The sequence below is a fragment of the Centruroides vittatus genome, unplaced genomic scaffold (assembly GCF_030686945.1).
Source record: "Centruroides vittatus isolate TY-2023 unplaced genomic scaffold, ASM3068694v2 contig_400, whole genome shotgun sequence".
NCBI classification, from domain to species: Eukaryota; Metazoa; Arthropoda; class Arachnida; order Scorpiones; family Buthidae; genus Centruroides; species Centruroides vittatus.
Window position 1 is genome coordinate 2,250,289 of NW_027122215.1, and position 22,306 is coordinate 2,272,594.

General features: G+C 31.6%; 1 protein-coding gene across 3 annotated transcripts in view; it reads right to left on the minus strand.

The window, feature by feature from the left end:
• LOC136976436 (sodium/hydrogen exchanger 7-like) overlaps nt 1-22,306 on the minus strand; it is a 55,699-nt gene that overhangs the window by 27,555 nt on the left and 5,838 nt on the right. For all 3 annotated transcript variants that reach the window (XM_067271704.1, XM_067271703.1, XM_067271705.1), the window contains exon 2: nt 2,753-2,982. In XM_067271704.1, the coding sequence (XP_067127805.1) occupies nt 2,753-2,982 (230 nt within the window). The remainder of the gene's footprint in view (nt 1-2,752; nt 2,983-22,306) is intronic.

Sequence of the window (22,306 nt, forward strand, 5' to 3'; positions counted from 1 at the left end):
TGGGTTCGGCCGAACCTGTGCGAACCCGCCGAATATCACCACTGCTTGTAACTACACTGACTAAACTAATTTGTTTTTGCAACTTTCATGTATATTTGGTAATAAAATGCTTGTAATACAAAAAATTTTTTCATATATATACAAGTGTGACTTGTAACAACAGATTTTATGCAATGATTTTTTTTCTTAAAGTTGTAGCTTGTAAAAGTACATTTAGCTTACTACTGATTTTAAGTAACTTTATACAACCAACACTGCTTATGATTGGTAGTATAGTGTAAAAAAAAAAAAAAAAAAAAAAAAAAAAAAAAAAAAAAAACATAGCTTGTAACTTGCTAGTCCAAGATGTTTCTGAATAAATCTGGTTTATTTATAAATATTTTAGTCATATTTATGTACAATATGTTAGCAATTTTTATACACAGTAAAACCTGGTTAAGATGTTCCTGCCTAAGTTGTTCAAATTCTGCAGATCTGTCATTTTGCCCATAAGACAAATGTTAAAATTCCTGCATAAGATGCACATGAGATATTAAAAATTTCAGTCCTGTGAAGCAATTTTTACCCCTTAAAATGATCATATAGTGTTCTCAGAAGCTGCATGAACAGGGATCCTGTAGTTTCAAAACAAGGAAGGCATAATGTTCAATATTACTGAAACAGGGAATTAATACCAAAATTTATGAAGTTAATTAGTTTAACAACCCAAAACATTAAAATTGAAGTTTTGAAAATTTTGATTACAAATAAAATTCATTAAGTTTGATTCCATTAGTTTATCATTAGTTAAACAATTTCTAACTGATTTTCCTGCCCATTTAATGTTTGGAAATTGAAATTATGCTTTTGATTGGCTAACAAATTTCAACTGTAAACAGTTTTGAATTTGAATTCAAAAATGATTCCTTCTCAAATATTAAATTTATTGCTATGATTGGTTAGAAGAAAATAGTCAGTTGACTAAATGGTGGTTTTAAAAATAGTATAAATAGGCAGTCTCTGTCTGGTATCTCTGCTTTTCAATGAAGTTGAAACAGTCTTATCATATTGTAAGTATATATAAACACACACACACAGTATTAGCCAAAAAAATTACACAATGTTTTCCTAGAATCTTACATGTTAGAAGCTTGCACTAAAAACAAGGAGCAGACCACTCTAGATCAATACTTACTTTAAAAATGAAACACCAACGAGCACCTTAAAAATCAGGCTATAAATTAGCTAATTAAATGATTGATATAAAGTAATTTGTTATTAGAGGTAGACGTTAGGCACCATCTCTTACCTAAGTTAATAATTATAATTTAAGTAAATATTAAATAAATTTAGAACCTTCTGGAATAAAAAAACTGACCTGGGGCGGGGCTTGAACCCGCAACCTCCGCTTGCCGTGTGGTGTGCTTGCCAGTTACACCACCTGGACCCCAAGCGAGTCTGTGCTTCCAGAAGTATATTAATTTAGATATAACCTTACTTGGTTTATAGCCCAATTTTTAAGGCGATTGTTGGTATTTCATTATATACTCATCGGGCTTAGTGATGTTTATTTATATTACTTTAAAAAGTTGTAGCTATTACCTATTACATTTCATTGTACTTCAGTAATCAAATACAGTGAAACCTTGCTTAACAAGCACCTCTCATAACAAATAATTCACATAATGAGCAAAGAAAATTGTAAAAAAATGACTTGCTTAATGAGCGATGTTTCACATAATGAGTGACAAGGAGAGAGGAAGTGTTCGGATTGTGCGCATGCTACACCAGTCTGTGTTTAGCACTCATTCCACTGGCATCTTAGTGTCACTGATGATTACACATTTTTCCAAACTTGTGTTCAGACATATTACATATAAACATCAACAATCATTGAATGTTATATAATAAACATGCCAAACAATATGCCAAATTCCTGGGCTATGTAAAGGCTATAATTAAATATTAGAAATTACTGTATTTCAATTTTCTTTTGTTTTCTATAAATTGAATTCTCATTTCAGGTTAGTTCATTCCATGCTAGAAAAAAAGATGACGATGATTCATGCTCCTTAACAATGTATATTGTATAATTTTATTTGAATAAACATTATACATAAAATATTTGAGTATTTTTTTTTTTTTGGAATAGAATGCATCATCATATTTTACATTAATAATGGAAAAATTGGAAAAATGGAAAAATTGTTTCGCTTAATGAGTGTTTCACTTTATGAGTAACATTCTGGAACAAATTATGCTCATTACGCAAGGTTCCATTGTACATTATCTGAATTAAAACAAGTTTTTTGCCATTCCTATCTAAAATGTTTTCCTGCTTAAGACATTTTTCCCAAGCTAGTTCCTTCAAAAATCATTTTAACAGGGTTTTACTGTATAGAAATATCAAATTTAATGTTCTTTAAATTATTAAATTCTTCCAAATCATAAATCAATATTTAACTATAAAATAAATCAAGTAGATTATTGTAACAATGTCTCATTTAAATTTGAATTATATTTTGTATTTATATTTTAAATCTTTACTTATCTTGAGATAATTACATATACAATAAATGAAAAAATACATGAACTATTATACAGGCATGTACAATATGTATTTAATTTGCTCACTGATAACCTTTCAAACTTTCATTGACCCCTAAGAGGTTGATACAGATCCCATTCAGAAGCCCTGGTACACAGGATAATCAGTAACAATGAATGAAAAAATTATTAAATTTAAATTATTAAAACACATTTATTAAGTTACCTTTTGATCTAACTTCTTACTTTCAACATCTGTCACTTCTCCTCTAAAGACATATGCATAAGTTTTATTTTCTTTTTGTGTTTTTGATCTTTGTTTATTGACTTCCATTGGAAAAAAGAGACTATCTGGTGGCATCCCAGTATTATTGTATGATGGCAATGCCATGACTCTTGTGTGTGTTACTTCAGAATCTTCACCAGCATAACGAATAATAGCTCCAACAATTAGACCTAATTAAACAAGAAAAAATATTTTTATTTATTTAATTAAACCAAACAGATATAAAAAAATTGGATTAAATTAATCTTATGTTTTACTTATAAATTTTAATTTCAATCATTTTTACAAAATGTGACATAAAATGTCAAGATAAAAAATCACTTAAAGCTTGCCATGAAGGCACATCTGAGAGAATGTATGCTCAGAAAAGAGTAGAGTGGATAGTCCCATGTTAACACTGACTGTACCCCACTGAATTTTTCCCAGTTGAATCATAGGCCCTCCGCATTTGCAACACCAAACACAAATAAGAACACCTAACTGGAAATCTGTATGAGTCCAAAAAATGATTAAAATCTAATAATGTGGCAGTAGTCAAAGTGGATAAATCTAAAAACATTGTCCTAATGAAAAAAGACATGTTATAGGAAAGCTCACATATATCAAGGACACTAAATGCAAGACAGCTACCATGGGCCTCACAGATAAGTTACAAAATAGGGTTTGACATTTCACAAACACACCACTTGGAGTTTTAAAATTAAGCAATGCTACTGTTCAAAACACCCACACTCCCTGCATCTTTGCTTTTGCAAAAATATACAAACTAGAGATGCAACTATGTCCAGTAATAGACAAGGCAATGTCTCTGATGATTCTAAAGAAAAACTGGAGAAAAATCTCAACAAATTTATTAAAAACAACCTACAAGATTATGAATAAACAATACTAAGTTTGGAAGCCTCAGTAGAACATCACAATTTATTCATCCACAATAAACCAAACTTCACTGTGATTTTGAATCAATGTTCTCCTCAATGAAAACAAAAAACCACATTTTTCTGAGCTATGCAACTTTCCATAATGTATAAAAACTTGCTCTCTAATAATGCCAAACTTAGATTAAGAATAAATCAAATGCTCAACCTGAAGATGACATTTTCAAATGTCAAAAGTACTTGCTTGTAATTAAAAACTTTTCAAACTTAACAAATTTAATGCCAAAAGACAGTTTGGTTTATTCTTAATGCAACTTTCTATTTAATAACTTCAAGACCCAGATAAACACCAGTGAAGATTTCTTGAGTTGGCAGACATCACATACCATTCTTCATTCTTTAAATCTGAAAATGTAACTTATCTACTAGAAAGGTGTATCCCTATAGATAGTTCAATTTTGGACATCTTATGTAAACTTGTGGTTCATCAACTAGAAAAACAAGCTCTACTGCCATTCCAAAAACATATGACACATCATACCTTCAATACATGGATGATGTTCTTATTTGGAGATGCAAATCAAAACATACAGGAATTCTTAACACAATTTAATAAAAACCTTTTGGACTCTGCCTGGGTGTAGAACAAGAAAGCTACAAAATATCCATTTCCTGGACATACTCCTTATCTGGCAAAGCAGCTGTATCCATACCAAGGTGTTCTATAAACCTACATACAGGCCCCTGGTTCATGCTAACAGAATCAAATGATCTGTTCTTCAAAATAGCAGCACTCTGGGAACTAATCAAAAACACTTTCGTCCATTCTTCCTCCATGCAGGACAAGAGGAAGGAACTAAACTATATAAGACAAATTGCAGTGCAACACATATATCCTACAAAAATCATCAGAGGTTTAATCCATCAATATCAATCACTAAGAAAAAGAACCAGAAGAAGCTTTTTAAGATGGTTAACCCTTTCCATGCGGTTATACGCCTTTAGGCGTATGTCACGTGACTTGCCGTTAATTCGTGATGCGGCATACGCCTTTAGGCGTAATTAATCAAAAAATTCGATTATTTTGCGTTATATTCGATTTTCCAGCGATCTTAGCTTTGATTCGCTCTTCTGTAGGTCGATTGACTTTGTTTAAGCCAAAAAGTGTTTTCAGATCACCCCTGGGCCATAAATATTTCGGTAAAATGGACCCCCTATTATTCTACAGCAAATCTTCCCAGTTAACTACACAGTTGACTGAAAACAATCAAAGGGAAACTCCTTCTACAGTTTTATTGGGTATCTTCTGTCTTTGTTGACATTACTTTAACTAATCACAGACTTGTGAAAGAAAAATTTGCCGCGAAAAGTCCCGTCTTCAACCTTCCAAGTAAAATGTAAACAATCGCAATAAATCCGCTTTTTAAATCGTTTTTTAGCATCAATTAACTAATTTAATGTACTTAGACATTAAATTAGCTAATTCTACAGTATTTCGGCTAGTAAATATGTTTTCAAAACTATCTAGCAATAAATATTCCCAGGAAACTCCACCTCCCAATAGTAAATCTATGGAAGATCTTGCTGTTAATTGGCTTTAAAAATTTTGTTTCTACGCCTATTATGCTCTAATTGGTAATTTTGTATTATGACTGAATCAACTTCAACGAATGAGGTTTTTTTTTAAACCATTTGGTCGGGATTTTCCCGCGAAGAACCAATCCACGTGATTAAAGTCAGAATGTAAACAAACGTTAAAAGATAGCTATGTTCGTCGTTTTAGAGCCGTATTTCTACTAGTTTTCATGTTATTTGACTTTACTTAGACAAGAAGATTTCTTATCAAAAGCTTCTATCTGAAAAATTTACCGAAAAACTCATTACTTCCGGATATTGCGTAATTGCAGGAAAACTTAACTAATCGCTTATTTTAGTGTATTATTGTATAAAGCCTTGAAAAAATATAAAAAAGTGTCGAATATTCACTATTTTAAGCAGAAATATATGATTATAAACTTTAACGTGTTGCTTTACGATAACAATCGACCCCTCTCCCTGCCAAGTAATTAGAGACAAGTGTAAATAACGGCAATAACTTCTCCCCCGCTCTAGCTAGAGAGCTGCGGTTTCTTTTATTTAAAAGAAGACAGATGTATCTAACTAACAAATGTACAAAATTTAGCGATTTTCTGTAAATTAATTATTTTTTTCTTTTGTTCGTAAGCTTCAAATTTTAATATTATTTTAAATTTCTATTGAACTAAAAATTAAACAATCGTAAACTGTGATATGTTCTTAATCAAACACAAAAAACAGATTGAACATAGCGCGATTTTGAAGCGAAATATCGCGATTTAAAAATTATCCAAAAACTGCAAAAAATGCGCCGCATGACAAATTCCACTCAATTATTTGCTGTAGATCGCCAGCATGGAAAAGGTTAAATATGTCAAACAACTGACTTTCATCCATAACAAAATAGCTAAAGTCAATAAATGCAAGATAGATATACTGTAAGAGAATTCCTTCTATGTATTTTTACATAAAAATGCTAAAGAACTTAAAAACTGAAGCAACCTACAGGTAGTCTACTCCATCCCATTAACAGATAATAGAGCAGGGAAAGTATTTCAACTTTTTTGGGTATTTTAACTATACATCGGGACCACAATGTATTCCTTAAGCATACAAATAAAAGAACATGAAGAGTAAATCAGGAAGAGTCTTTCAATAATGGTGTTGGTAACATTTGCAACTTACAATCAGCTTCAGGTCTGTCTAGATAATGGGCAACTAGTACATCATGAAAAAATCCCATTTAAAGTATCTGGAATGGAAATATATGAAGCCAGTAAACATGCAAGGGCTATAAATTTTAGAGATGCTGACTGTATCACTGGCATGAAAATCTTTATTTGAATTAATGTAAGAACTTCATGTATATGTGAATGAACAATATCATAAGCAAGTGAAACAATAACCAATCAATAAAAAAAATCCATCTACTTCAAATTTGTAAATTCTGTTCTAAAGTTTGTTCTTAGTCATTAATAAGTATAAATCCAAAAATGGGGTCACTAAAAGCAATTTGAAAATGTTTGTTTTTGATTAAAATGTTTATTGTTTTGCTAGATTTTTGTTTATTATGTATATTTTGAAAATTTTAATACAAAACAAACATTTTCAGTAATTTTAAACCATCATCGCACAAGACTATTACACCAACATCTACAGGAGCACTTTACATCAATTAGAAGACAAACTATGACAATGTTAGCAGTCTTTGCATTAGATGTAGATATGTACAAGCTCACCCAGTCCAAGCATGTCTAACATTTTTCAACAGACCTATCCCACATCAGGCACTTGAAATTTATAAAGCACCCAGGAATAATTCTGTGATTAATTATAAAGATAATTCATTAGTACAGGTTTGGAAGGTCTTATATGAAATCTAAAAATAGAACAGGCAATTATGTCACCTTCACCTCTATCCAATCAGCAGATATTCTTTAAATTAAACTTTTTTTCCATTACACATGATGTTCTATGTTCAAATGTCAAGTTATAATCTGGCAACAGCAATTTAAAACTACCAAAAACCATTTGATTTGTTTCATAGTAAAATTTTCAGTTTTATGCTGAAATTCTAGATTTTTCAGTTTTTGTTATCTGTTTATTGTTATTATCCAGTACTTGAGATAGTAAAAATGCAGATATTGCTATCAAATACAAGCATGGTTATTTTTTGAAACAGCAAACATCTTCTAATACTGTATAGCAGGGATGGGCAACCCTTTTCTATGTAAGGGTTGCATTTCAAAACTTTTGAACTGATGTGAGCCTTTATACACAAGAATAGGGGGAAATGTCAATAAATCACAATTATTTATTCATCCAAATATTTAATTATAAATTAGCATAGGTATACTTAATTTAGCTTCTGGCAGACGTAAACATAATATACTGGAAATATTTGGTTAAATATTAGTCGCTGTTAGTTTTAAATTACATTTGATGTGTCTGTTAGCCAGTTTCTTGTTCTAATTTTTACTAAATTTAATGTATGTGAATAGTTTTTCCACAAAAGTTGTAGCAAATAACATTTGAATTTTTGCTGCATGCTTTTCCTTAAGCTGGAAAATTGATATATTCATTCATAGTTTATGCGATGCGGGCCACAAAAAATATTACTGCACACCACATGCAGCCCGAGGCCACAGGTTGCCCATCCCTGCTGTATAAGATTTAAATTTTTTAAATTATAATTTTAGCTATTTAAACATTATTGAAGACAATCATGATTTGATAACTGATTTCTATTGTGTAAATAATACAGAATAACAAGTTTAAAGAACTAGAATTAGCAAAAGTTTTAACATTTATACATGCAGAAAGAAAAAAAAAAATACAAAATTAAAAACTGACAAACTGTAAACTTCATTTATATAACTGCTGAAAAAGTAAAGGTTTTACTTGAATAAAAATTACCATCAATGTTTACTTTTCATCCAAAATATACTTAAGATAAAAGATGTGACAGGCATTAAAATTATTTTTCAATATAATAGATTATTTCAGAATAATTATTTAAAATTCTAATATTTATTCATTGTACAGTTTAAAAAAAGTCAGAGATAAATTATTTAAATAAAGAAAATTGTTTCAATAAACAGCAAGAATCACAATATAACTGTTTCAAATGAATGAAAACTCAAGGATATATGAATAGACAAAACATGAACTGTTCAAAAATAAACAATTTCTATTGCAAAACCATGACTCATACTATCAGATGTAGTAATAACATTTTCTATAGTAACAGTATCTTGCATTCAACACAGCAAACTTGGGTTTTTTGTTAATTAAAAAATTTTTTATTCAACATACTTTATAATTGATTTTCTTAAATAAATTTCTGTATTCTCAATACATAGATTTTCTTGCTATTTTTTTTAATTAAACCAATCATTGAAAAAAATAAAATTAAAACTAGATTTTTAGATGAAATAACCAAAATATAAAAATTATTATATATATTTTTTTATTTTACCCTTATATTCATTTCTGTTATAGTGGATTTTTTATTATTTATAAATTCAATGAATATTATAATTTTATGAATTATATTATGAAAAGCTGATTTTAAAATTTTGAAAATTTATCATTCATAATATTCATTATACAATTACAGTAGAGCATCGATTATCTAAATACCAATCAACCAAAACATTGGTTAGCCAAAAGCATTCCAGTCGACAAATTCAAATTTCCGCTAGTGCTGTAGCACTGCAGCACTCCCCCCATCAACCTAAACTGTAGGTTTATTTCAATGTACTACTTTATGTAAGATATGTATTTGCAAGACTTGTGACACAAAATATATACAGTATAGTTTTGTGTTTAATGTATTTTTTCATACATCAGTTATCCAAACAACCCCAGTCCTGAATTGTTTTGGATAATTGATGCTCCACTGTACTAGACTAATAATTTTTAATAAGAAAATTATTTTTATTTTTTGATATATACAAAAGAAATCTCTCAATGACAATTTTTATAAAACTAAAATCATAATATATTCATTCTATATTATTATTATTATTAACCAGCAAATTGTTCATTATAGAACAAAAAAAACTAGATAATCTTTTTCAAAAGGGAAACAATACTTCAAACAATAAAAATTGTTGGAAGTTACTCATTCAAATCATGGTAATATATTTGATTTGTTTGAAAATAATCTAATAGGATAATAAATTATAAATAGAAAATGTTTCACAACGTAATCATTTATTCTTAATATTATTCCATATGTAATTTAAATTTCCAATAATATTCCAATATTTTGTTTGTTTACGTTGAAAATAGAGATTTGGTTGCTGGAGTAACAATTTTTTTCATAGTTTAATAGAACTATGAAAAAAATGTTACTTTCAATCAAACTTTACTTTTTCAAAAATTTTATGGATGTTCTAAAAAAAAAAAAAAAAAAAAAAAAAAAAAAAATTGTATATAATTTAAAATCATTTATCATTTTATTAATTTTACTATAAGACAATAGACACACCTTGTACATTTCCAGAAACTAAATTTAAATCAAAACAAATGTTTTTGGCCTGATTGATGAAGATTTATCAGTCAGGCCAAAAACATTTGTTCTGATTTAAATTTAGTTGCTGAAAAAGTGTGTAGGTGCACCTAGTGTCTTCTTATACTGGAATAGTTTAGATCAGCTTAGATAATTATTGATTAATTTTAGTGTTTAAAGAATTGTCAAATGAAAATTCCAGAAACGAGTTGCATAACTCCCCTGGCAACAACACTTAAAAACTGTATGTGGTGCCATTTGTAATATAAAAAGTTTAATAAAATATCAATTATAAAATTGCAAAAGAGCTTGATTTTGGAGGTGGAGGCAAGTTTCATAAAAAAAACTAAATATTAATAACATATAAAATCTTCATTAAGTCCAACCCTACTCAAGATATGACATACAACCCCTCACTATCTCCCCACCCTGACCTTTAACCCTCCTCTAAATTTAATATCATCAATCCACTAATACACAAACCTCCCTGCAAAATTTCACAAATTTTCAGCAGAAGACACAGGAGTTATTGAACTCCAAAGAGGGTGACAAAATTATGTTCCCCCCCCACACAATAATTTAGAGGTTTTTTTGTTTTTATATTTCTCAATGTTTCAAGGTCCCAAGTCAAAAAGACATAATCTTAGGGATCATTTTTTTGACCAATTGTCATAGTTTCCTTCTGTTATATATAACAACCAGAAAAGTAAAAAAATAATTACATCAAAAAATTAGTAACATAACACTTCAAATCAAAGTAAATTTTTTTAATCCTAATTGCACTTAATTATTTTACATATTTTATATTTAATATAATTAAAATTACTGATTCATAATTTTCTGATAGATCTGCTCAATTCAAAATTTGTCAGTTTTTTAATACATATTATTTACTGGTAATTCATCAGAAAATTATGTACTTTTTTAAAGAAACCAAGACTATAATAAATAAAATTTTATTGAACAAAACAATAACAAAATGTATAATATGAATAGTATAATGTTTTTGTTTTTGATTAACGTTATGTTTTCAATGTTAATCAAAAACAAAAACGTTATATTATTCATATTATACATAAGCAGCAATAGTTGAATTTCTACACCTTCAGTACTTTCATTGATTACTGTATGAAAACTGACAAATACAAATTAAAATATTTATATTTGTTTTATTCTTTAAAATTAAATTTTCATGTAAAAAAATAACTTTGCTATAAAATGCCAATGATAATTGTATCTGTTAAGAATATGACTACAGTAATAAATATATACTGTCCCGACTATTCTCCAAGAAAATCAATTTTGTTATTTTAAACAGTAAATAGTTGTATCAGTTGAGATACTACCAAGACTGTTATAAAAAAAACCAAACTTTAATACATATTACAAGAGCACTATATCAAAAATAATATTTTAATATCATTAATTATAGTATTTAGTACAGAATTAAATGCTTTATAAGCAAATTATTAACCCAGGAGAGGTGGCAAGCCTTTGACAAAATATTGGGGTGTAAATGAATCACTATGACCTACAAATTATTAATTTTTTTTTTATAAAAAAAACTTTTTTCTGCTTTTGTCTATTAGATATTATTTTTTATTCTGTTAAGTAATTTTATAAATATGTATTTTACTTTTGCAACTTTAACATATAATTTAAAATGGTATTCAGAAGTAAAATAAATTTCAGTACAATTTCAACAAGAATGCCAAAAAATGTGCAGGTCTTTAAAAAATATGGAAAGAACAGTGTTCATAAAGACATGATTTTAAAACAAAAAAATATTGCATTTTGTGATTAAAAAGAAAAGAAAATTTTATTTTCTATGCAGGCACACATTAAAATTTATGGAAATGATAGAGGTGGTGGTAAATCATGGTGACTACAAAGGGGGATTTCTCTTAGTGTGATCAAGCGAACAGAATAAGGACTATATTCCTACAGAGGAAAGGGAGTTGGAAAGCTAATGGGAATCACACTGGCCGAATGTAAAATAAAATTGGTGACTTGTTCCACCCCACCAGGTGAAAGAGAAAAGTTTTTTAAGTATGAATAATCAAAGTGTAGAAAGATTACAGCAGAAAAAGTTTTAATGTTCATACAAATTTAAAAATTATTATTTTATCTAAAAATCATACAATGATAAAGCAAAAAATCTGATAATTTGAATAAAATATATGAAACTTAAACATTCAGAAAATGTATTATAAGCATTGATATAATTTAGTACATTTTATTCTTTTCCAAATTCTGTTTAAACATAACATTTATTATAATTTCATAAATTCAATACATATTGCATAGTTTTTCTTTATTCCATAAATCTTTTTGATACTTAAATAAACAATATGCATTACAAATTTTGTATTGTATGTTATTTTCTAGTACATACTAAGAAGTTTCAGCTATATAAGTTTATTCTATCCATCTTTATCTAAATAAATCAAGTTATAATACATTTGTCCTATAAGTCATGTTCTATACAACATATTGACAGGAAAATTAATCATTGTATTTACTTAACCACAAAAATGCCTGTTTACATTTTAGTATTTCTGAAAAAAGAGTGAATCTTAGTTTCAATGTAATACACTGTAATTAGTGACCTCTTGCCATGCATCTTGTTTCTCTGTCAGTAGAGGCCACTAATTCCATTACATCATTTTAATGATTTTATTAGACCAATATTCATAATAGCAAATATTTAAGAGCTCAATTTAGCTCAATATTACTACTTGATTACAATAATGACTTACGTATCTGGATAAAAATTTCAAAATACATTATGCACCACACTTTCAAGAAATGTTGAATTTTCAATTCTATAAAATGGCACTGAGGATGATTGCATGTGGGAAAATGTAAGCATGAATCTAGTGTTGAATCAGAGACCCTAATGTGGGAAGTGAAGAGGGTTCCAACTCTGCTATCAAGAAATAGATTGATATATAAGTTATTTTACTATGCAACAAACACTGATTATGTTGACATAAATTTGTCTTGATATCTATTTTAAAAAATCCATTAGTGATGTGGTAATTATGGTGCATCTTACATTCTATGGCATCTTATATTTGAGTAAATACAGCATATATATAAACTTTTAGTTTTTGTTAGAGATTTTTAAAATGTTAAATTCAATATTGAAATATTCAATTAAATATACTTTAAATTGAATTGAAATTAATTTTTTATTTCTTTTATTCCACATAATTATTCTCAAAAGATTTTATGATTTTAAACTGAAAATGCAAACATGATTAACATGCACTAGAAATCCACTTCAATCAAATATTAAATCTATCTACAAGAGAAAACAGGAACAAAGTTAAATGTATTATCAGACAACAATGAAAATACCTTCTGGTAAAAGAATCAAGAGATTTTCAAAAAACATGGATCGAGGAGGAGGAGGAGGAGAAGATTAAAAGCCAATAGATTGTTGAATGTTAAATTGCTGCTATGTACTACACAGTTGTCTACAATAGTTGCATCTCTCTCGAGCTTTTATATCATTTTTACCCAAAATTCCAAGGTTTTGGTTGGTCCAAAAGATGGTCCCCAGTAATTCTATTGGTCCCTGGTCTGTTGCCAGGGATGCAATTCAGGCCGCAGGGTCACCAAACATTCCCAAACTCCCCCGTCCGGGCCATTCCCCTCCAGAGTCAGGTCAAGTCCTTCCCCAGATGGTGGTCTCTTAAATTTTACTCTAATTTTTCTGTCCTGGAGAAGATGCAGCTGTCCAGGTCGCAGCCCCCTCCACAGGAGTGTCAGCAGGTCCCGCTTTGAACTCTCTGTAAGGTGACCGTCCAAAGTTACCCCAGCAGACAATCGCTCATTCGTTCTCACAATGTACGATCGGGGATCTGTCAATTAGGTTGGGAATGCGACAATTAAATCGTCTTGCACCCCATTCCTTGGCCACACCAGTCCTGTTTACGAAATAAGTCACCCGATTAATGGCTCTAACTCGACAGCCAGTTTCCCGATGGGGGGTGTGAAGTCCCAGCCTCACAAAACAAAATTTTTTTAATATTAAGCAGCAGCAGCAGCAGCATTTAACAAATTTTTCACAACTTTATCCAAAAGTTTAGTTTTTTAACTTCTATAGAAAAATTAACATGAATTAAAAGTAAATAATAATTCAGATTTGAAATGGTTATATACTGAATTATGTTGTACATTCACTTTAAACTTATTAATATTCAACTTTAATTTTATTCAAAAACATTACGCTACAATTTGGCAACTGTACAAGTTTTACTTCATATTGAATAAAATAATAAGTAACTACTGTATTATTATCTATGCAGCACTATTTTATAATTAATAACTATTTAAATGTTCATAAAATTGTATTAAAACTACAAATCGAAGAAAAAATTTTTATCATCATCAGTACATATATATAAATTATTATTATTATTAATCATCATCATCAATTATAGTTTAAAGTTAAATTCATTCAAATATTATTATACATGTTAAAATTTTATTTATAAATAAATGATTAAACAGCACAGGATATTGCACAATAAATTTAGAATAATGCATGATTCATGAAAATGTTATTGAAGTAATTTATTAATACTACAAAAAAATTACTTTATAAAAATATGGTAAAGGTTTTCCTGACAATTACATTGATCAGATATAAGCAAAATTAAAAATTCTATAAATCTAGTTGAAATTTTATATTTTTTCTAATATATGCATTAATTAGTACACCATTAAAAGGATATTTTAAATATATAATTATAAATATATTGGGAATGTTTAAGAAAAATTTCTCTGTGCAATTTAATATAAAAAAATAATAATTAAATTGATTATAATATTTAGAGAAATGCTTAAACATTCTACAATAAAAATAATAAATGACAAATTCATAACAAAAATTTAACAGGATTCTATTCAACATATATATATTACATAAATATTGTATATTGTTTTGAAAAGCACACATACAACACATACAGGATATCTATTGACTTTTTCATTGATAAATTATTAATAATTTAGAATATTACTATTCACTCATGCATGCAATGCTAGCTAAAACAACATTTTTTACAGAGAAGGTACTATTCTCTGTAAAATTTAATATATTTTTTGTATATATTGCCAATTTATCTGTAGAAGTAATATTAAATGTGTTTTGTAACAGGAGAAAAAATAAAATAAGTGAACTATAAAAACAAAAATGATTAGTTTCAACAAAATTATGTTGATAATTTTTATGGATTAAAATTGTTCCATCTATAAAAATATTAATGTACTACTACTTACTTCTAAATTTCATTCACACATTTTAAATGTATTTAATAATATCAAATACTATTGTCTCATATTATGTAATAAAAATATTAAAAATCATTTGCAAATGATTATTATAAAAAAAAACAAGTATTGATATATTGAATTTACAGGAAATTATATTAATGTCAGCAAATAATAATCATCAAAAACCATATACTTTTGTATCCAAGATGTGCTAAATTGTAAAATTGTTATGATTTATTTTAAGTGATCTTATATATATATATATATATATATATATATATGATATATAACATAATAATATAGTTTGAAATGCTGAATACATATTTGTTAAATGTCAATTGACATCAATTGACATTAACAAATATCATATTGAATAATCATCTTATACTCAATATTTATAACTTGTCACTGATATCACTTGACTATATGAATTGGCATTGTAAAATAATTGATGAAATAACAAAAATCAATAGCATCATCTTAAAATTTTATATATACAGTCAAACCTGTTTTTATGCGCTCTTTTTATGTGCGATTTTTATTTGTGCGATTTTTTTAATGCGAATTTTTAATTTGTGCGGTATAGTTGGCGACTAGTCTCGTGCGATTCGTCATGTCTCACGTTGACTTATTATAGCTAAATAAACTTATTATAGCATAAATGCATTTATTATAGTAATATTATTGCATGAATATGCGAAAAATGAAATAATTTACTTTTTAAGTCAACAAAACACCACCTGGACAAAAATATGTAAAACAGACGATAGACCAGACGATGCAGTCAAGTGCTGACATCTGTTGTCAATAAATTCTATTTCGTACGGTTTTGAGTTATTTTCTATGTGAGACTTTTTTTATGCGGTCCCTGTTGACCGCATAAAAAAATTATTTTTTTAATTGTGTTGCGAAAACTATTATTTACAGCCATTCGTGAAGTTTCGTGAGATTTTTTTTAATGCGTTTTTTTTAATGCGGTCCCTATCCCCCGCATAAAAACAGGTTTGACTGTATATATATAATTTGCAGCTGATATTAAATATTTATTAAACAATTCTGTAAGGATTATTTTTGCCTTGAAATTTCCATTATCAATATATATGGTACTTTTCAATTAAAGAATTAAGTCTTTTTTCTTTATTCCAAGAACATTTTAAGTTTAAAATATAATTATAATACTGTGGGGAAGTACTCGATCTTTAGAGTATTCCCCGTGCAGGAACAAAATAAAAAGAAGCTTCAATGAAATAAATCACTCACTCTATGACTCTAATGCAAGGAACTTAAAGTTTATTTTAGTCCTTCCAATTACTACTCTGTCCCTTCGCTATAACAGACACTAAAACAAAAGAAACAACACACACAAAAAAAACAATCTCGCAACTCTATCGTCTACACGTCTACCCTCTATTCTTTCTTCCGAAAAAGTCCCTCTTCTTCCGTTGAGCATGCGCGATCCCCTTCCCCCTCTCTGTTTTTCTTTCGAAAACGCCGCCCATCCTTTCTTTACCCTGCAGCCCACCCAAGGATCACGCAATAGAACACGTGATCTTTGGACCACATATCTCCCCTTCTCCCATTAACTTTTACGACAGGAAGCTTTTACGCTATGAGTGCCTCTCCCTTCTTTACACTGTGAACCACCCAAGGGGTTGGTTACGAGTCGGTTAAGTAACAGAACACATGGTCTTCAGACCACAATACTTTGCATCATAACTATCAAACAGTACATCTCATCAAGATACTTTGTATCACACAAGAAAAACAAAACAAATTCTAGAAAAAGTTTAAATTTGTATTCTTAGATCATATGATCATTCTTAGTTATAATTAAAAAACAATCTAAACATTAATGAAAAAAAATCAAAAAGACCAATAAGTAGAATGATTAATAGATACTGATTTTCATAACCAAAAGTGTTAGCATCATTAATTAAAACTGCTAGCGCCTTTGGTTATGAAAATCGGTATCTACTAATCCAAAAGATCTTTGACAAAGCAGCACTATATCAAAAGACACAAAAAATAAAAAACTTTTATATTTATACATTCTTTGTAAGTTAAACTACCTGAGACAAAATGGATGAAAAGTCACTTTATCAACAGGATAAACTATAACTGATTACCACAACTTACTGGGAAGGAAAAAAAAAAAACATTTCTATATAAATAAATGCATATTAATAATAAATGTGTGCATACATAAAAAATCTCATACTAAATTAAAGGAAAACACCCAGTTTGCTGCTACATAAAAAAATATAAAATTTTACATTCTTGGCACAACAAATGGCTGCTACATTAAAGGACTTCTGGATCACCCAGCATTTTATATAGATATTAAAACTAATTCATTACAACACAGAATAATCCAAAACTTTATACTTTACTATTTTGCATGAAAAGCATGTAGTGTGGCTGTACGCCATATATTTTTGTACATATGTATTATAGATTTAATTAGTTTTAATAATTTTCTCTCTTTCTTAATCCTTCTTTCTAACTTCCTTTGTTCATTGTTCTGGCTTCTGGGAACAGGGGCTTTCCACTCCCCACCCACCAGGGGGCTGTGTGGGACAAAGACTTCAAGTGAGGAGGAGTTAAATCTGGGTCATGAAGGGTCACTCTTTCTCTGGCCGGACATGAAGAAGCAACGACAAAAACAGCGAGCTCGTGAGACGGAATTCAACAAGGGCCGAATAGAGAGCCGTGAGGTGAGGATCCGGACTGTAGAATAAGAGACACCGAAAAAAGATTATACTAGAAGATATATAAAACATTGACGAACCCAGAGACATGCAGAACAAAGCACTAGCCGGCATCAAAGTTCAGCGAGAACAAGAGTACCCCACTATCCTATCAATTCTTCTCATTTCCCTATCTCTATACTTTTCTATCTTTAGGTTTAATTTAGTTAAGGATCGCATGGGTTTGATTAGGATTGTCGGGCAAGTAGTTGCCAAGAAGGTAAACTACTTGGGTTATTGTTACCATCGGACAGTAAGAGTAATTGGACCGAGGGAATCCAAAAGAACTCATCTGTATACTATAGATTTGTTTATTGCGAAATTAAATTTGTTTTAATTGAATTCACGTGTCTGTATTCCTATCGCGCTTCACACTTCACATTGGCGTACGCGACAGGATTCCCTCCTCGTTGATCCAATTCTCTGTATAGCTGTACTGATTATCAGCCATCGTTGAAAGTTATATGGAGGACAAAGGTACTCCCAGTATGAGTTTAGTGGCAGAAAGCCACAGTGAGAACCCCCCCCACTCGTGGTTACTGGGTTCTTAGGGATGATCCCCACCTTCTCGAATTCGCCTAACGATACGGTAAATATAAATCAACTATTTAGAACCATTGATAATGTGGCTAAGTTAGCCCAATGGGGGACGAAGTTAAGGTGGCTGCATTGTAAGCTAAACTAAAGGGTGAACCATTAAACACCTTCTTTTGTTTATTAGAGCAAACGCCTGCACCAACGTTTAAGGAAATTGAGCAAGATCTAATTAAATGTTTCCAGAAGCACAAAGGAAGAGGAAGGGGCTTACTCGATCAATTATTAAATTTGAGGCAAGGAGGAAGGGAGTTAGTCAGTGAGTATATCATTAGGACTAAAACCATAATGTCTAGGGCTATCTGGAGTAACCTAAATATCGTGACATTCAAAGACGAGATTATCAAGGAGAGGTTCATCAGGGGATTAGACATAAGTATCCGAAGTCACGTGTGTCGCAGGAAACCGGCTACCTTAGAGAAAGCCTTCGAATGCGCTGAAAGGAAGGAAGAGCTAGAAAAAGAAATGTAGTAATCCTAGAGACCTCAAAACGGTCTGTTATAACTACCAGAGCAAAGTGGGTGCTGAATGTACAAGTCCTGAAGTAAGCCCTAATAATACTCTAAAGGATGAGGATCGATTAGCTAATTTAGAAAAAGGGTTGAAGACCCTGTTTGAAATAGTTTCCAAGTTGGCCGAAAACCCAACCCAGACTAAGTCGCCTAATATTAACGGCAGACTTTGTTTCATTTGCAACAGCCCAAATCACTTGGCTCGGAAATGCCCCAAAAGAAATAGTCGGGGTTTAAACTAGCCCGGGAACCCGATCAGGGTCAGTGTCGCGTTCCCATCCTCACATTTAAACGGACCAAATTTTCACCTTCAGAGAGAGGACTCCCGTTAATAAGTGGCAGGGTAGTGGGGATAGAGATTAAGTTCTTAATTGACTCTGGTGCAGAAAGGTCTTTAGTTGACATAGCGCTGACTCGAAACATGAAAATGGCTAAGTCTTTCCAGGTTGCAAGAAGGGGTGAGATCACTCATATCAGAGGTATCAACGGCACTATCTCCACATGTAAGGAAGTCCTAAAGGGATCCATAAGCTACAAGGATAGGATAATACCAGCTTCCCTTTGTTGTATGGAATTCCTGGATAGGCTAGAATACCAAGGGATCTTGGGGATGGATGTCATCAACTCAATCCCATCATTGATAATTGATGGATGTACAGTACATTCATCAATTGTGAAGCTAGAGTGTTGAACCATAGTCCTCGCCCATTGATCATGTATTTCGATTGCTTAAGTAGTACTCCGGTTGACACCGCCATAACCCCAGGAACTACAAAAGCTAATGATGAAAATCAGGTGACTCGCGTCCTCAATAAGTATCCCGGTTTGTTTTCGGAGGGGGTCGAAGGATTTGAAAGGCACCGATCTTTTTATGCATAGCCCTGAAATAGACACTAACCGGGTAATCAATACCCGTCAATACCGTATTCCGAATTGCTACCTTGCCGAGTTAAAAAAATTGACTGATGCATATCTTAAGGCAGGCATTATAGAGGAAAGCTATTCGGAATGGAATTCCCCCATCCATATTGTGAAGAAAACCTTGAGTGAAATCAGGATGACTTTGGACTTGCGTAGGATTAATGACATAACGAAACCACAGGTGTTCCCGCTAAGTAGGGTGGACGAGATACTCACGACCTTCCATGGTAGCAAATACTTTTCCGTAATAGACCTCAAATCTGGTTACTTCCAGATCCCACTTGACCCAAAGGTTAGGCATATATTTGCATTCACTACCCCTTGGACCAAATATCAATTAATGCGTATCCCACAAGGGGGGAAGAACAGCGATCGGTTTTTTCAATATTGTATGTCACGTCTCCTCGCCCCCTTCATCGGAAACAAGTGTTATGCATTTCAGGATGATATCATCCTTTTCTCCCCTTCTCTGGAAGAGCATTTAAAACTTCTTGATCAAGTGATAGGGATCTTACATAAGGCAAATCTGAAGCTCCACCCTACCAAAACCAAATTGTGTGTTAGAGAAATCAAATATTTAGGTCACATCATTAGTAGTGATGGTATATACCCTGACCCAGGCAACGTCGAAGCAATTAAGGAATGTAAAACCCCGCGTAATGTCAAAGAAGTTCGCAGTTTCCTTGAAATGGTCGGGTTTTTCCGCAATTTTTCCGAGATAGCGCTGCCTATAACTGAACTAACAAAAAAGGGGAAACATTTTGTTTTGGACAGTAATTGTCAGTCCAAGTTTATAAAGTTCAAGGAAGTTTTATCAAACCCCCCCCTTTTGGCACACCCAGATTTCTCTTCTCCGTTTGTGCTATATACCGATGCCTCTGATAGTTGGCTAGGTGCCGTTTTGGGACAGCAACGGGATGAGGGCGTGGTCCCACTCGGATATTATAGCAGGAAGTTTAGGGGGCCGGAATTGAGATATTCAACGATCGAGAAGGAGTGCCTTGCGATTACTCTCTCTCTCCGGCACTTCAAATCGATAGTTCTAGGTCACGAAGTCTCTGTGTATTCGGATCATAAGCCCTTATCTTACTTGAGGAGTATGAATAATCACAATGACAGATTAATGAGATGGGCCTTAGAATTGACAAATTACAAATGTTACGATAGCTCATGTTAGGGGTAAACACAATCCAGTGGCCGACCTTCTGTCACGCCAGACATGTTGCAGAGAGAGACCTGACTTGGTCAACCAGTGTTTAGATGTGCATAGTCCCAGTTTCCACCATAGAGTTGTGGAATCACAAATGAAAGATGATTTTTTTAAAAAAAATGAAACTAGGTCTTGTGAAGGCTCAAAGGAACATGTATCAGGGTCTTGCCGGAAAGGGTGTCCAGCCAGAATTTCAGTTGGAAGGAGATGTGTTAGTCCACGTTAAACCAGGAAGATATGGATTATATAACTGGAAGCGGATATGTGTAGGTCAGAAAATGAGTGATGAGGTTGTTAGAGCGTTCCATGAGTCTGGCCTTGGGGGGCACTTGGGCATAGAGAAGACTTGTAATACCGTTGACAGGCATTACTACATACGGGGTCTACAATTGATAGTCCAATCGGTAGTAAGGGTGTGTAGGACGTGTCAGAGGTTTAATTTACACAAGGGAAAGGAGCCATTCCAAGAAACAGAGTTAGCTGGCTTTCCATTTCAGAAGGTAGCTATAGATATAGTCGGCCCACTCATGGTTACTCCTAGCGGAAATCAGTACATTCTATCTATCATTGACATTTTCACCAGATATTCTGAAGCAGTTCCTATTAAGGACCAGACTGCAAGGAACGTAGCAGATGCCATATTCCAGCATGTGATATGCCGTTACGGTTGCCCCGAAATTATTATCTCAGATCGGGGGGCTAATTTCACATCTTCCACGTTTCAGGAATTATGTGGCGTACTCCATATGAAACATAAAATCACTACTGCTTACCGTCCGTGTGCGAACTCTGTTTGTGAGCGGTTTAATAAGTCTATATGTAGTATTATAGCTCGAATCTCCAGAGGAAGTAATAAAAAGTGGGATGAGCATCTTGCTCAGGCAGTGTTTGCTTATAATAACGCCACTCGTGCATCCACCGGCGAATCCCCTGCCTTCCTTCTTTTCGGTTTCGACCCCAGGTTACCTCAGGTCTTTCCGACAGGCATGCCAGCCCACCATAATTTGCATGATTATCAGAGGAAGCTGTTAGAAAAATTGAACACTGTTCGTAACTTAGCTTATTCACAAAACAGGCAAAACAACTTAAAAAATAGGGAGCGATGCAATACAAAAAGGAAAGGGCGTGGCTTTAGTGTTGGTGAGAGAGTGTGGCTGTTACGCAAACACCAGGGTAGGAAGTTCGGAAAATTTTTCCCTAAATATTCAAGTCCTTTCCATATTACGAGAATTTTAGGTCCAGTAACCGCAGAGTT